Source organism: Dryobates pubescens, chromosome 24, assembly GCF_014839835.1.
Source record: "Dryobates pubescens isolate bDryPub1 chromosome 24, bDryPub1.pri, whole genome shotgun sequence".
Taxonomy (NCBI): Eukaryota; Metazoa; Chordata; class Aves; order Piciformes; family Picidae; genus Dryobates; species Dryobates pubescens.
In genome coordinates, this window is record NC_071635.1 from 3,529,688 (window position 1) to 3,546,008 (window position 16,321).

Sequence of the window (16,321 nt, forward strand, 5' to 3'; positions counted from 1 at the left end):
TTGATCCAAGGCAGGAAGCAGGAGGCAGGGAGCTGAGATTACTGGGGGGTAATTCAAAGCCGAGAGGCATTCCTGGGCCGCGCTGAAACCCTGCTGCAGATAACGGCGATAGCCGCGGCAGCCATGCCAGCCTGCAGGGAGCCAGCCCAGGGCTGCACCCCCTCCCTGCCCTTCTCCTCACCCCAAAGCAGCAAGCCCAAGGGGGCTCCAGCCTTACCAGCACACTGTGGTTTTGCAGAGAGCACACCAACCCAGTAGCCGCCTTGGAAGACTCCATTAATACCCACAAGACTGACTGTAGGCCACCATCACACACCTGAGACCTGTGAGAGGACACAGAGGAGGGTTAGGGACGCTGGCAGGGACAAGCAGCAGCCAGGGGCTGAGGTCAGCATGCTGTGGGGAGAGGCTGGTTTGCAGTGGCCACAGCGCTTCTTAAGGGAGCGATCTGCAGCTTAACCCTGCCCTGACGGGCTCCACATGGCACATCACAGAAAGGTGGGGGTTGGAAGGGACCTCTGGAGATCATTGAGTCCAACCCCCCTGCCAAAGCAGGGGCACACAGGGCAGGTCACCCAGGAACACATCCAGATGAGTCTTGAAAGTCTCCAGAGGAGGCTCCACAACCTCTCTCATAGAATCACAGACTCATAGAATGGTTTGAGTTGAAAGGGACCTTTAAAGGTCATCTTGTCCAATCCCCTGCAGTCAGCAGGGACATCTGCAACTGGAGCAGCTTACCCAGAGCCCCATCCAACCTGACCCAGAATCTTCCCATGGATGGGGCATCTCCCACCTCTCTGGGTAAACAGTGCCAGTGTTTCACCACCCTCACTGTGAACCATTTCTTCCCTCACTTCAAAGCCATCGCTGCTGGTCCTGTTACACAGTGAGGATGCAGGTGGCAGTGCCAGGATGGCAGCAAAACCCTTCCCTGGGCTGTCCCTTTGCCCTTCCCAGCTGGAGGAGCCTGGAAGGGGGACAGGAGCCCCCCAGCTCTCCATCCTCACCACCCACTGCAGCTACTGGAGTTGCTGCAGGCAGGTGGACCTCTTCCATGGGATTTGCTCATTCCTTCTTCCCAAATATGGCTCTGCTTACATTTTAGCTGGAATATTGGCACATTCCATATTTTGGAAGGACTGCTGGTTCCCAAAGCCTCCCCACTCCCTATTTTTATCTGCTGGGCCTAAAATAGTCAGAGAATGCTTCATGGATCCAAGTCTGGGTCAGCTGCAGCCACAGCCGGTTCCTCCTGCTCTCCCTGGCAGAGTGAGCCTGGTGGGCATGGCACAGGCCTGTGGGTGCTGGGCACAGTGGTGGATGCTGCAACCTCTCCCACCTCCTTGTACCTGCTGAGGTTTCTGCATGGATAGCTGTGGACATGGTGCAGGTATCAAGTGATGCTCAGCATTAAATGAGCTTCTTTTCCCCCCTCTTCCATTTCATAAATTCATAGAATGGGCTGGGTTGGAAGGAACCTTAGAGGTCATCCAGTTCCAACCCCTCTGCCATGGGCAGGGACACCTCCCACTAGCCCAGGTCGCTCAAGGCCTCATCCAACCTGGCCCTGAACACCTCCCTGGGCAACCTGTGCCAGTGTCTCCCCACCCTCACTGTAAATTCAAATCCCCTTTGTTTACCCACAAAAGGCTGAGTTATTTACAGAGCATATCTTGCAAGGCTTTTTCCCTCCAAAGAGGTCCCATGGGCCAACAAGCCGTGGACCTGCCTTTCCCTCCTGACCTGAGATGTCTGGAAAAGGTTTGGGGTGGATGGTAGCAGAGATGTCTCCCTCCTGGGGGCAAAGAATCACCGAATGCATTGGGTTGGAAGGGACCCCCCCAAGGTCATCTTGTCCAACCCCACTGCAGTCAGCAGGGACATCTCCAACTAGATCAGGCTGCTCACAGCCCCATCAAGTTTGCCCTTGCATGTCTCCAGGGATGGGGTCTCAACCTGTTCCAGTATTTCCCCACCCTCATCGTGCAGAACTTCCTCCTGATGTCCAGCCTAAATCTCCCCCACCCTAGTTAGAGGGCACTCAGGCCTGTGGTGCCTGCCAGAAGATGGCCTCAGCAGGTCTGGCTGCCCACCCTGATCTGCTGGGGACCCCCAGAGTCACGGCAGGTGGAGGCCAAGGCGGCGGCGGAGGCGATGCCCGCGGCGGGAGGCAGCACTCACCCGGCATTCAGCAGAACTGACGGGACTTCCAGCCCTGAGAACCAGCCTCGGAGGGGGGCAGCCAGCGCATCTGCAAAGACAGAGGGGCACAGGCTGAGAGGGCTGCTGGCCACCCACCCTGGCAGCACCTCTGGGCTCCTCTTCCCAGGCCTTCCCCACGCACAGCAGGGTTGAAACACAAACAGTACAGCTCCAGTTTGGACAGGAGCAACTGCACCTGAGCACACAACCTGACCAAGCTGGACAGCAGCACCACGGTCTCACCAGGGTGCCAAGGCAGATGAGGGGGACATCAGACACCAACACTGCCCATGGACACTCCATGTCAGTCCCACCATCCTTAGGGTCCCCATCCTGCTGCTCTCTGCAGGTCCCAGCCAGGGAGGCCACCCTGCAGCAAGCAGCTCTGTTTTGGCAGCTGGCACCCCTCTGCCATGCCACCCACCAAACCCACAATGCCAGCAGCTGCCTGGGGTGACCAGGAAGGTGCCACCACCATTCTTGCCACCATGCTGACTCCATAACCACAGCAGATAGTTCTTAGAATCATACAACTGTCAAGGCTGAAACAGATCTTTGAGATCCTCAAGTCCAACCACTGACCCAGAGCTCACAGTCCCACCACTGCTAAGCCACTGCCACCAAACCAGGTCCCTCAGCACCAGATCCAGGCCTCTTTTCAATCCCTTCAGGGATGGGGACTCCACCACCTCCCTGAGCAGCCTGTTCCAGTGCCTGAGAACCCTTTCTGTGGGAACATTTTTCCTAATGTCCAGCCTGAAGCTCCCCTGGCACAAGTTGAGGCTGCTTCCTCTTGTCCTGTCACCTGCTGCATGTGAGAAGTGACAGACCCCCACCTGGCTCCAGCCTCCTTTCCAGGCAATGAGGTCTCCCCTCAGCCTCCTCTTCCCAGGTCCCTCAGCTGCTCCCTCACAAGCTTTGTGCTCCAAACCCTTTACCAGCTTGGTTTCCCTTCCCTGGACATTCTCCAGCACCTCGATGTCCTTGTAGTGAGGGGCCCCAAACTGAACCCAGCACTCAAGATGTGTCCTCAGCAGTGCTGAACACGGGGGGACAGTCACATCCCCACACCTGCTGGCTGCACTATTCCTGACGGGATGCTGGTGGCCCCCCTGGCCCACTGGGCACACTCTGGCTCACATTCAGCCAACCATTCAACACCCTCAGGTCCTCCACTGGGCAGCTTTCCAGGCATTCTGCCCCAAGCCTGTAGTGCTGCTGGGGGTCCTTCTAACAGGTCCCGGTCTGGGGTTTCCCGAGGGTCCCTCAGAGCCTCCTTCAGCCTCCGCTTCCTCCGCCGGCCACTTCCCGGGCAGGTGCTGCCTTTTGGTGGTGATGTGACAAGGCTGCAGCAGAGCTGCGATAACATTTACTGCTGCTCTCCCAACAGACAGCTGGCAAGCCCCAAAACCATGGAATTTCATCCCAAGGCTGTGGCTGTTTGTACAGTGAGTGCTTTTCCATGTTTAAACCAGCCCCTGGCTTCCTCTGGCTCCCAGTGCCAGCATAACCCAGCTCCATTCCAGCGTGCCAGGAACAGATCCTTGTGGATGCAGTTATCCAGCAAACCTGCTTCCATGGGCTCCTTTCCTCCTGCTCACCACCGAGGGATGGTGTCCAGCCTGGCTGCTGTGGAGGCAGCTGACTGTTCCTCCCCCCACAGCTGCCATCCCTGCAGGAAACACTCTGAGAGCTGGCACTGCAAAGGGATCCTCCAGCACCTCCATCTCCTCTTCTATCAACACAGCATCACAGAATCGGCTGTATTGGGAAAGTCCTCTAAGGTCACTGAGTCCAACCATCAACCCAAGACCACCATGGCCATCAAACCATGTCCCCAAGGCCCACAGTCACACATTTCCAGACCACCTCCAGGGATGGGGACTCCACCACCTCCCTGGGCAGCCTCTTCCAGTCCCTGACCACTCTTGCAGCAAAGAAATTTTTCCTAACCCTCCCCTGGCACACTTTCAGGCCATTTCCTCTCCTATCACCTGAGACTAGGAAAAAGAGACCAACCTCCACCTCTCTCCAGCCTCCTTTCAGGGAGCTGTAGAGAGCAATGAGCTCTGCCCTCAGCCTCCTCTTCTCCAGGCTTACCGACCCCAGCTCCCTCAGCTGCTCCCCCCCAGCCCTGTTCTCCAGAGCCTTCCCCAGCTTGGCTGCCACTCTGGAGCCGCTCCAGCAGCGCTCCAGCAGCACTCCCTGCTCCCCTCCCCGGGCAGGTGGTTAATTTTTAACGCGGGCGTGCGGCCGTCGGGAGCCACCCGCGCCGGCCGCCGGCAGGAGAGCGCCGGTGACAAGGAGAGAGCCTCGTCAATAAAAGATGGCTGCTCCATTTGTGCCTCGCTGGCCCGCTCCTGCCTGTCACAGCCGCTTCGCTTCACACCCCGCAGCCGGCCAGCCGCATCCTGGGGTGGCTGGGGGTGGGCTGCGCCCGCCCCGTGCTCACAAACAAAGGCTGAGTGCCAGGAGGATGGAGCCAGGCTCTGCTCAGCAATGCCCAGCGACAACACAAGGGGCAATGGGTGGAAGCTGAGGCATAGGAAGAATTATTTCCCTGTGAGGGTAACAGAACCCTGGAGCAGGCTGCCCAGCGGGGTTGTGGACTCTCCCTCTCTGGAGATATTCAAGACCTGCCTGGATGAGTTCCTGTGTGACCTGCTGAGGTGATCCTGCCCTGGCAGGGGGTTGGACTGGATGATCTCTCGAGGTCCCTTCCATCCCCTAGCATTCTGTGATTCTGTGCTCTTGTACCACACCAGCAGCTGGATGGGTGAGCTGTTGGGTGCTGGGAGCAATGGGGATGGTCCAGCCGCAACGAGCATCCCCATCTCTCCCTCCCTGGTGTGGGCAAGTGTGAAGGTATCACAGAATGGAAAAGGTTGGAAGAGACCTCCAGAGGTCATCCAGTCCAACACCCCTGCCAAAGCAGGATCAGCCAGGGCAGGTCACACAGCAACACATCCAGGTAGGTCTTGAAATTCTCCAGAGATGACGACTCCACAACCTCTCTGGGCAGCCTTCCCCAGGTAGAATCACAGAACCAATCACTATGGGTGGAAAAGACCTTCCAGATCATAAAGTCCAACCATTATCTAACTCTTCCAGGGCCACTACTACACCAGACCTTGGAGCACCATACCTAGATGGCTTTTAAACACCTCTAGGCATGGCAATTCAGCCACTTCCCTGGGCAGCCTGTTCCAGTCTTTGGGAACCATTCTGGTACAGAACTATGTTCCTAATATCCAACCTAAATGTCCCCTGGTGTAACCTGAGACCATTTCCTCTTGTCCTGTCAGTTGTGACCTCTGAGAAGAGACTAACCCCCACCTCTCTACACCTCCTTTCAGGGAGCTGTAGAGAGCCAGAAGATCTCCTCTCAGCCACCTTTTCTGCAGGCTAAGCAACCCCAGTTCCCTCAGCTGCTCCTTACAAGACATTTTCAAGACCCTTCACCAGCTTGGTTGCCTCTCCTCATTCTTCATTCTCACCCAGTTGTGCCACACCACTGCTCCAATGTAAGAGGTTAGCCTTGACAGTAGCTTGCAACCATGTTCCTGAAAGGCCAACCAGCTTCTGGTGCTAGCAGAGGTCCATCTTTAACTGCAGGTATATCAGCAACTCTTCAGATCAAAGGCTGTTGGAGACCCCAGAAACACAGAGGTGAGGGACTCTTGACCTTTGCTGGCATCACCTGCACCTTCTCAAGCAGTGAAGATACTGCTCACAGAACCACAGAATCACACAGGAAGGCAGAGGAAGGCAGAGAGAGGTGCTGGGCAGAGGCAGGCGGTGCTGCCCACTCAGCTGGCTTTGGGTGCCATCCCTACGTCTCGTGGAGGGGGGCAGTGAGTGCCTGTTAGCTGGGCAGAGGTTAGTGGTGCAGTGAGCACCCAGGGGAGGGGCAGGAGGTCCAGGGTGGGTGGTGGTGCTGGTGGATGGGTCTGAATTACCTGGGCGTGCAGCGAAGCGGGGTAGGTGAAAGCAGGAGGAGGTAGAGCAGGTGCTAACTCCGCTGGGTACAGAGGGTACGGCCCCCACACTTCAGGGCTACTGGGGTAAAGTGCAGGCACTGTGAGCTCATCTGCAAGGAAAGAAGAAGGAGAGTTACCAGCCATGGACCCCATCACGCCACGCTCCTTCCTGCTCCCCACAGGGCAGGAGAGAGGCTTCCCCTGGAGAAGTGCCGCCGGCAGGAGCGGACCCGCAAAGCCAGCGCCAGATGGCAAAACGTGGGGCTCAGCTGGCAGCAAGTGATGCCACGGGGCAAGGAGTGTCACCAGCTTGGGCTCACCACCTCCACCAGGTTTAATTACCCTGCAGGCTCAGCACTGGTGGGCACGAAGGAGAGCGTGTGGCTTGTGCCCGTGCGCAGCAGCGAGGTGAGGAGCCGGTGCCCAGGCCAGAAGTGCTCCTCCAGCAGCAGAAACAGGCATGGCGTGCTCAGAGCAAGGCACAGCCCTGGTCTCCACCAGCACCCCCCAGCTACGCCTCAGAAACTCCCCAGTGCCAAGAAGCAGCACCCCAGCCTCACCCAGCTCTGGCACACCGTGCCAAGCCAGCCGTCACCTGCCCTCAGGTCCTCTCCAGCACCAGCAGCCACCTCTGGGGACCCGTGGCCACCATCTGGCACAAAGCCACCACACTTGTAGCAAACACCTGGCATTGCCCATCTCCACCCCACAACAGCATCCCTCCAGCATCCCACGCCTGGGACCTGGCACTGCTACACCCACTCACAGTCTCTGTGTGACACTGAACTGCCCACATCAGGCGCTTCCCTGAGGCAAACGAGGATGAAAGCCAACCCCTGGCATCTGCCACCCCCAAAACCTGCTGGCACTGAGGCAGTGGCAGACTGGGCAGGGCAGGGGGGAGGGGGTGGTCACAAAGGGGAGAGCAGGGGCTGGTACTCACAGGGCTCTCGGGCGATGAACTGAGGTACAGCAGTGGGCAGAGGCGTGCTGGGGTTGGGGGTGCCCACCAGCTTGCTCTTGGCCATCTTGGTGTTGGCCTTGGCGAACTCCAGCCGCAGCGTCTGGGGGATCTCGGGGTCGAAGCGGATGCCCTGTGGAGGGAAGGTGGCACAGGGGATGGGTGAGCAGTGCCACATGCCAGCACCAAAACAAAACAACTCCCAATTCTTTCATTTCCAACCCACCCCCCCCAAACTTCCAGCCCTTGCAATGAGCTAATTTGCCAGGCCCCGAGGCAGCTCGCATTCCTCCGGCATCTTTTAGCATCAGCACCATATTTGGCAGTCAGCATCCCAGGCAGCCCAGCTCTTATCCAGAGGGATTAGCAGAGCCCCAGAAAAAAAAAAAGAGATAATTTTTTTTGTAAGAAAAAAAAGAAAAAAAGAAATCCCAAGGGAAAGGAAAAAACCAAACCAAAACAACAGACCCAAACCAAAAGCAGGGAAGGAATGGGAGAACCAGCTCCACGTGCCTCTCCCCGTGCCCACTTCCAGCAGGGTTAACTCCACAGAGGTAGGAGGGAAGTGAAATTTGCTTTTTCTTTGGGAGTTTCAGCTGGGATTTTTTCCCTGCTGGATAAAAAGGAGAGGCTTGGAAAGCTTCTCACTGCCCCAGAGCGTAGGGTTCAAGCCTTCACGGATGGCTCTGGGAAAGGCAAGAGGGATGCAGCCCCAGCGGGAGGGGGAGAAGGGGAGAAGGTGTCGATGAGGATCCACCAGCTGGAGGGATGGGGATGTGGTGGGGCCAAAGCAGGTCTCCAGGAGGGAGAGATATGGAGGCTCTCTGGAGAGAGGGCAAAGGCATCCCCGCAGGAAGAAGCGGCCTGGTGCACTCACGTTCAGCGCGTTCTTTGCCGCCTCCGCCTCCGAGCGGCTGTCAAAGCTGACAAAGCCCACGGGCTGTGGGGGAAGGAGAAGAGGCACCATCAGTTGGACTGGTGAGGAGCAGAGTGGGGGACCCACCACCCCAGGCAGGAGGGCAGTGTGGTGTGGGCTGCTTGTTTTGGGGGGCTCCTACCTGCTTGGAGGTGAGTTTGATGAGAGACCCTTCGTAGCCCTGCAAGAAAAGGGATACAAAAAGGTGTTTGGTGGAGATCCTGCCTGATGTGACATCCAGGGTCAGACTTGATGGGACCTGGCAAGCTGACCTCGTTGGAGGTGTCCCTGCTCACTGCAGGGGGGTTGGACAAGATGACCTTCAAGGGTTCCTTGGAACCTGACCCATTCTGTGATTCTGTGCTTCAGCTGCCCCTTGAGCTTCTCCACCTCCACATTTACCCCCCACAGACTGAGGGCATGGGGTGGGCACGGCAGGACCATGCCAAGGGTCAGCACCACCACAGGGACTTGCTGTCACAGGGTTTTTGGAGGGATGCTGGATGCTAAAAGGGGTTTAAGTCAAGGTGCAGTGAACCCCCCACTGCAATCATGGTGCCCAATGCCATGTTCCTGTGGTTTACTGGGGGACAAAAGGCACAGAAACCTCTTTCTGTGAACAAAAGGACTGAGTTAAGACACTTTCTTTGAGAAACCAGCAGGCTCCCAGAGCCCACCAAAGCTGGTGGGGCCATGGGGACAGGGCAGGGGCCAGCTTCCAGCTGGCTTCCAGCCCCCATCTTCCCTCCCCAGTCTGATACCTTGAAGGGCCTGAAGAGCAGGTAGAGTTCCCGGGGCTTGATGTCCAGAGGCAACCCGCTCACAAAAAGAGTCCTCACCTGGAAGAGAAGAAAGGAGGTGCCTGGGGACCTTCCCTCATCCCCTAACGTGGGGATACCCCATGCTTTTAGTGGTGGCAGGCCAAAGGGATGATGCCAGCCCAAGGGGAACCTCATGGGCAGCCTTAAGCCATGCTTTGGGGGTGCAGCATTTTTGGGAGGGACCTCTTCATCCTTTGGGTGACCACAGAGCATGTGACTGAAAACATCCCAGTGCCTTCCTTCCCCAATCTGGCAACGAGGATCTTTCAGCATCCCTCCTGCAATCCCCAGCAGAGTCCTGACTCTGCAGACAATGCCTCTTATCCCTGCCTAATTACAGCAGCTCATTAAGGATGGGGAGATGCAAACCCCAACTCTTCCTCCTGGAGCAATGGTCCTGGTTTAGAGTGGACTGGTTTGGAGCAGCCTGACCCCAGGTCCTACAACTCACCATTTAAGGGGGTTTAACTCTGCCCTTCACCATGGTGCAGCATCCTCACAGCCAGGGCAGCTCCCCAAAACTCTGCTTCCACCAACCCCAAGGAGGGATGTGGAGCTCTCCAGGGATGGGCAAGACCCATGCCAGGATGGTCTTGCTTTGCAACCAGCTCGTAACTGGGGGAGCAGCGTGTGGTAGGAGACCACCAGCTGGATGTACTGCTAGCTCCCCTCTCCTCACACCCAAAATCTCATCCTAGCCCTTTGGTGACTTAATAGCCAGGGGGGATGATGGCCCCAACCGGCCCTACCTGGACCCCCTCACAGCCCCTCCCCCATCTATAGCGCCGGTATTTAGCCTTAGACTTTGCTGCCAGCTGCCGACTCAGTCTCAGCCCTGTGGATGGGTCTGACCCTGGCTGCCAGCACCCACCAGCTCTTACTGGGGCACCCAGGAATGGTCTTGGTGGGTTCCCTGCCTTGCTGTCCTCCTCGGCTCCAGGCTTGCTCATGAACCATCCCTCCTCCTTCTGCTCCTGTAGCATCTTACTGGGAGGTAGCCTGGAGGATTTGATGGCTGCAGTTTATTTATTCAGGCAGCCAAGTGCCTTGTGGGAGCTGGTCTGAAGGGGCTAGAGCAAGGTCACCCACTCCAGGTGCCAAGCTGCCAGATTTGGGCTGGAGGAGGGGAAAACTTTGATTATTTGTTAAGTTTCATTTCTTCTTTTTTTTCTTTTTGGACAAGCACTCTGCCCACCCCATTCCCTGGGACAGAGACATACCAAGCAGCCAGAAACAGCCAGCCCAGGTCTATTCTTGTGCTGACATTTCTTCTTTCTCTTGCAGATAAGCTATCTACCCCATCTCCAAGCCTTGGGAGCAGCAAACATTCCTGCTTTGTGTAACAAAACCTCTGGCTGACCCGTAGCCATTAAACAACAAAGGGGCCGTTTGCATATAGCCCTTGTGTCAACACTCCTGGTGATACCCACCACTGCTGGTACCCCCACCGCTGCTGGTACCCAGCTGGGTGCATGGGGGCTGCCCAAAACCCAGCCAGCCGTGAAAGCACAGCCATCCCACGCTTGACTTGGAAAGCAAGTCCTGCTCCAGCCAGGAAAGGATGCTCAGGACCCTGTCCAGCGGGACGCTGAGAGCTCCAGGCTGGATAGGATCAGCACAGGCAGAATCACAGAATGGTTGGGGTTGGAAGAGACCTCTGGAGATCACCGAGTCCAACCCCCCCTGCCAAAGCAGGGTCACACAGGAACACATCCCGATGGGTCTTTAAAGACTCCACAGAAAGGATTCCACAACCTCTCTGGGCAGCCTGCTCCAGGGCTCCAGCACGCTCACAGCAAAGAAGTTTTTGCTCATGTTGAGGTGAAGCTTCCTGGGTTCCAGTTTGTGTCCTTTACCCTTTGTCCTATCACAAGACACCACTGAAAAGAGCCTGGCCACTTCTTCAAGCCCCCTTTCTGAGCTAGGGCAGCAGTGGGGCACAGCTCAGGAGCCTGTCCCCTTTCCTGGGACCGTCCCCCATCAAGGTGCCTTGGGGGACCTCCGCCAGTTTTCTACCCATCTTCTGAGACTGGAGGTGATGGAGCATCCTGAAGTGGGCAAAGCTGCACTGTCTCCATTGCAGACACTGCCCTGAGGAGGGGATTTATCCAGAAGAATGTCCGTGAAATTCAACATAAAGATTGCAAATTTATCCTTTCCTAGGGAAAAAAAAAAAGAGTCCTCCCCTTCAGCCAGGTCTCTCTGAGCACAAGCTCCAGGGGAATCTGCTCTGGACACATCCACCCTCTCAGCTGGGTTGGTGTCCCAAGGAGGGTCCCTTCTGCCTCCATCATCCATCCCTCCAGCCTCCGGTCCTCCCCAGGGCACTCCTGTCCCCGGGTGGCTCCAGGGAGCACCAGAGGCATCCGAGATGGCTCCAGGGGAGAACGTGCTGCCGATTTGCCGCCTCCCTGAAAGCCAAACCTTTCCAAGGCCAGCTCACCAGATCGTTTAGCCCCTTAACTGTGCGGCAGCAGAGAGATGGGGCAGATAAAAGACCCTGTGAAACCCTCTTGAGATTTCAGCCTCGCCAAGGAAGGGCTTCTCCTGGGTAATGACTTGTTTGCTTTCAAAGTTCAAACGCGGGTCGGCCAAGTTTTAAACTGTAAAATTAGACAGGGGTGAGAGGGAGAAGGGCTCCAAAGGCTCCCCCAGCTCCTCTCCAGCCCCAAAAGGATGTCTGGGATCAAAGGAAGCAGGAAGGAGATAGGAGGTTATGGGTGCTCCCCATCTGCACCCCACAAAAAAGGTGCTGGGGGGTGGGGGCCGGGGAGCCCAGACAAAGGGATCTTTGAGTAGGTCCTACATAAAGAGCATCCTTTTTCTGAGGGCAAGAAGCAGGTGGAAGGATTTGGGGTGTTAAACAGAGGTGGGACTGGCAGGGAAAGGGTAATTCCCAGCAGGCTGGACGGATATCCTTCTGCCAAGGAAAGGTTTCAGGCGGAAATATTACTCCTGCCCTTAAATGGAAGAGCAGCTTCAGCCCGCAGGGAGCTGCTCCAGGCTTTCCTGTGCCGGGAGATCCCAGGGGCTCAGCCTCCTCCTCTACCAGAAACGCTCCCAGGGAAAAAGCCTGCCTCTGAGAGGAGGGGAAAAAAGAATCCTTATTGGAGAAACCACCAGCTGGCAGCAGGTACATGTGCTTCCACAGGGGAAAATGACCCCTTCTTGGAGGTGAGGAGGGCTCCCAAGTGTCCTGTGGGACGAGGTCAGACCAACAGCTCCTCAACAAGGAACAGTCCACAGCGCTTGAGTGTGGTGGCAAGATTCCTGCAGCCCAAACACCCCTGGTTTAGGACAGCCCAGAAGATTTCTCTTCAGTTCAGATATTTTTCAGTGTTTTCCTGGTGGAGCATTTCTCCTTCTTGTTAACATTTGGGGTGAAATCAAAGGTTTCTTCCAGTTCAGAAGTGCTGATGGCTGCTCCAGGAAGCTGCTGGCCATGAGTGCAGGACCTCACATGTGACCACCACCTTTAGCAGGGATGACAGTTATGGCACTGCATGAGGAGGGAGCACACCAAGTCCCCTTTCCATGGTCCTCTGCTCTTGCCACTGCCAGGGCCACTGGAACTCACCTCCACCATCTTGCTCCTGTTTTGTCCCCTCGTGGTTTTCATTGTCCCTGTAGAAAGTCTTCTCCTAGCCTCTGCAACCTTCCTGTCCCTAGGAAGTCATCTCCATCCCACTTCTGGCATCTCCCCCTCACCATCACCTCCTGTTGTCCCTGAAGTACCACACCCCATCTGGGGACAGTTTAAGGGATGCAGGGGAGGGGCTGGGGGTGAGGATTTGGACTGGGAACACACAAGGAGAGGAAGAGATCAGGACCAAGAGTTGGCTGGGGTCACCAGACCACAGCTGAAGAACGACCCCAGCACGCAGAGATCCATGATGGGAGCCCTCCTCCTCCTCTTCCTGACATGAAGACACAAGCCGGGTTTGTCTCCCAAAGGTAAGCAGGGAGGCATTTGCCAGCCCTGGACCCCATCAGATGGTGGCACCCCGAGGGACGCCGGGTGCCCCACTGGCACGGTCACGCTTCCCTACCCCTGCACAACCCATCCCCACCCCCAGCAAAGGTTAACCGGCCGGGGACCGGCTAGGGGGGAGGCAGAAGGCATCCGGGTGATTCATTCACGAGGCATTTAATGACCTCCTCCAGCCCCAGCTCCCACCTTCGGCAGGGACCTGCTTTAATTCTCCACCAGCAGATGAGCCGCTTCACTGCCCAGCGCTGCCAGCGAGGCACCAGCGACCAACTGGCCCTTGGTGGAAGCGGGAAGGCAACGGCAGCAGGCTGAGACCCTGCTGAAAAGCAGGGAGAGCAGAGCTTCCCCCCTTCCCAGCAAAGCGGGGTGCATTCCATCCCCGCCGGGATTAGTCCTTGAGTAAATACTCTCCCGGCTGACGGAGCCTCCTCCCGGGCTGGGTTTAGATTCCCGGGCTGTGTCCGCACGCCAGCAACCCGCAAACCTCCCTGACATAAACAAGGCTGGGGGCTGAAGGATGCTGGTTCTTCCGCCCCTGGGATGTAGGAAAACCAGGCTCAGCCTCCAGCCTCACCACCCACAGCCGTTTCTCCAGACCCGTGGCCAAATGTCCGGCAGAGGACGGGAGGAGAAGGAGCAGCCCCTGGGGGACAGCGAGTCCGGAGCTGCCAGAGCTGGAACGAGGAAGCGGCAGAAGAAAAGCCAGCGAGGAAACAAGGGAGCAGATGAGGGATTGGGACAGAGCAGTGGGGGTGACGGGCACGTTGAGGGGTGATGAGCACTTTGAGGGGTCACACAGAGCCATGTTCCACCCGTGGTTTGCTTCCAAACCCTCCTCTAGACCCCACGGAGAGGAAACAGAAACATGGGGGGCTGCAACACAGAGCTCATGGGGACAAAGCTTATCCACTCACTAGGTACCTTCCTCCCCCCAGAACAATCCCTGAGGTCCCCTTCCCAGGCCCTGCTCTCCCAGGATGAGGGATCTGGCATGGGATGGGGACCAGGGCCACGAGCTGGGCTCTCCGGAGCTGCTCTGCTACCAAATAAGGCCTCGGTCGGGCTCCGTCGAGCTTTTACATGCCGTTCTCGCCCAGCCGAAGTGACGTGACCTCCTTTACAAACTGTTCTGCCCTCCCCAGGCTCCTCTGGAGGGAACCCCCTCCCCCCCGGCCCACAGCTCCCCTGCACCACGGAGGGGGAGCAAGACGGATAGGGGTGCCAGGAGCAGGACTCCTGCCAGCCTAGGAAGAAGCAGGGTTGAAGCTGGGGGCTTGTCCCAGCCTGGCAGCCCCCTGACTGAACTCCCAGGGTGGGTGCTGCTTCTCCTGCACAAGGCTGGAAGGCAAGCTTTAGGGAGGGGAGAGAGCAGCAGCTGGGCAACTTCTTTCTCCTGTGCTTAAGTAAATACTCAACAGCACCAGCTCTTCCAGGCAGGGCTGGGAAAATACCTGCCTGGCCCTGGAGGCACCCAGCTTGGAAGCAGGAGCAGCCATCGCCCTCCTAAAATGTCCCCAGCAGTATTAGGGGCCCCTGACACCTCACAGCTGTGCCCCTTCAGGGTCTCCACGGATCCAGCATGCCCCCCAGGCAGAGCTGCACTGCAAGGGCAGGGGATCCCCACGGACAATGGCTAGGATCCGGCTGGGATCCAGCAGGATGGGGGTGGGTTTGCCCTTTGCCAGCACTTCACGTGCCCATACCATTGGGAAGGGCATCCATGGCCGTCTCCCACCGCCGTGCCCACCTGAGCCACACCACCCACAAGGACCCAGCAGCATCGTCTGCCCCACGCCAGTGCGAAAATCCCCTGTTATTAGAGAGCTTTGGGAAACTTTGGGAAGTTTCAGACCTCTGGAGTGAGAAACTCCAGGTAGGTGCCAGCAGGAGAGCGGAGCTGCCGTGCATCCTGGATCGGGCAGAGCTGGTGGGGCCACGCCGGAGCGGGGCAGCGGGTGAAAGACAGGAAGAGATCCTATCTGCCTGCACTCACCCTCCCAAAGTCCAAATTCCCATCTCAAGGTCACAGGCAAAACCAGGAACTTGGTGGTGGTAAAAGACAAAACCCACTCTGGTCCCCGGGGCGTGGGATATGTCCCCCCGTGGAGACAAGGCTGTTTTGTCCATCTTTGGGGTGAGACCCACTGCAAGACAAGTCACAAAGTCCGGTGGGTGCGGGGATAGACTCAGCGTCACCCCACAAAGCACTCCGGGAGCTGGGGGTGAAGCTGGTTTGGAGCCCTCCACACCCTGGGGAGCTGCGTGTCTCGAGTGGGGCTTCCCTGAGCCCCGAGGTCTCCCGAGGTGGGGTGCCGGGGGGTGGGGGGTGTCCAGGAGGGGAGGGGAAAGCACTGCCTACCGATCACATCCCGATCCCCACCTCTTCCCCAGCCCCCCGTACCGCGGAAACCAACGGGACCCCCCCCCTCCGGCGCGGACTTACCCCCCCGGCGTGGGGTGCGTGGGCAGCCGGCGTGGACCGCGGGTGGCGAGAGGGATACAGGACCCCCCCTCCAACAAAAAAACCATCCCCCATAGACCCCCTTCCCCTTTGCCGTCCCCCCTACCTCCTCCTCGGGCAGCCCGGGGTCGGCGAGGCCGCCCTCCCGGTCGGCGGGGAGGTTGCTCATGGTGCGTCCGGCTCCCAGTCCCGCCGGCGGCACCGCGAACGGGGCGGGCGGTGCTGAAGCGCTGGCGGCGAGCAGGAGTGGGGGGGGGACCGGGGCGGAGCGGCGGGGCCGGGGGAGGGACGAGGCGGAGGGGAGAGGGGAGCGGGCAGGGCTTGGGGACCTGGGACGCGGGGATATGTGGTGCGGGGTTGGGGACGTGGGACACGGGCTGAAGACACCGGACAGAGGGTTAGGGACGTGGGACTGAAAGCTGAGGACATGGACACAGTCCCCGGAACGTCAGACACAGGGCTGGGGAGATGGACTAAGGGACATAGGGCACAAGTCTGGGGACACAGGACACGAGGTTGGGGAAATTGACGCAGTCCGGGGGACACAGGGCACGAGGCTAGAGATTCAGGACACAGGGCTGGGGGCACAAGTCAAGGCTGGGGAGATGCAACACAGTCCTGAAGCCATGGGACAGAAGGCTAGGGACACAGGACAGAGTCCTAGGGACACGGCTGCAGCAGAGCTCTGGGGCAGAGGTGAGAATAGTGCTGGGGGCACAGGGCACAGAAAGGGGGAGCGGAGAGGGGCACCGGGGGCCGTCCGCGGTGAGAGGGAGGTGAAATTAAAGCAAGAGTCCTTACCATGGCGTGTCAGCCCTGCCCACCCCTCTGCCCGTAGCGGGATGGGGGCTGGTAGGGTTCATCAGCCTACCCAGCCCCACCTGGGCTCCCAGTCTACCACACCCCATGGCCATGGGGCTGCATTTAGGCTCCCACTCCGTACTAAACTGGGCTTTAGGTGAGCTTGTACTGAATCTTCCACACTG

General features: G+C 58.1%; 1 protein-coding gene across 1 annotated transcript; it reads right to left on the minus strand.

The window, feature by feature from the left end:
- Positions 1–216: 216 nt before the first annotated feature.
- Positions 217–15,550, minus strand: RBPMS (RNA binding protein, mRNA processing factor). The gene is made up of 8 exons (XM_054172556.1): positions 15,442–15,550; positions 8,824–8,901; positions 8,205–8,243; positions 8,024–8,086; positions 7,129–7,279; positions 6,165–6,295; positions 2,185–2,254; positions 217–323 (listed from the first exon to the last, which is right to left on the minus strand). The coding sequence occupies exons 1-7, from the start codon at positions 15,502–15,504 to the stop codon at positions 2,192–2,194; spliced, it is 588 nt and encodes a 195-aa protein (XP_054028531.1). The 5' UTR covers positions 15,505–15,550; the 3' UTR covers positions 217–323; positions 2,185–2,191.
- Between the last annotated feature and the right edge of the window lie 771 nt (positions 15,551–16,321).

Excerpts from the sequence above, each read along its gene's own strand:
- RBPMS (XM_054172556.1), bottom strand. The coding sequence starts at position 15,504 with ATGAGCAACCTCCCCGCCGACCGGGAGGGCGGCCTCGCCGACCCCGGG. Across the intron at positions 8,902-15,441 it reads CCGGGCTGCCCGAGGAGGAG|GTGAGGACTCTTTTTGTGAG; the intron begins GTAGGGGGGACG and ends CTTCTCTTCCAG. Across the intron at positions 2,255-6,164 it reads CCGCTTCGCTGCACGCCCAG|ATGCGCTGGCTGCCCCCCTC; the intron begins GTAATTCAGACC and ends CTGTCTTTGCAG.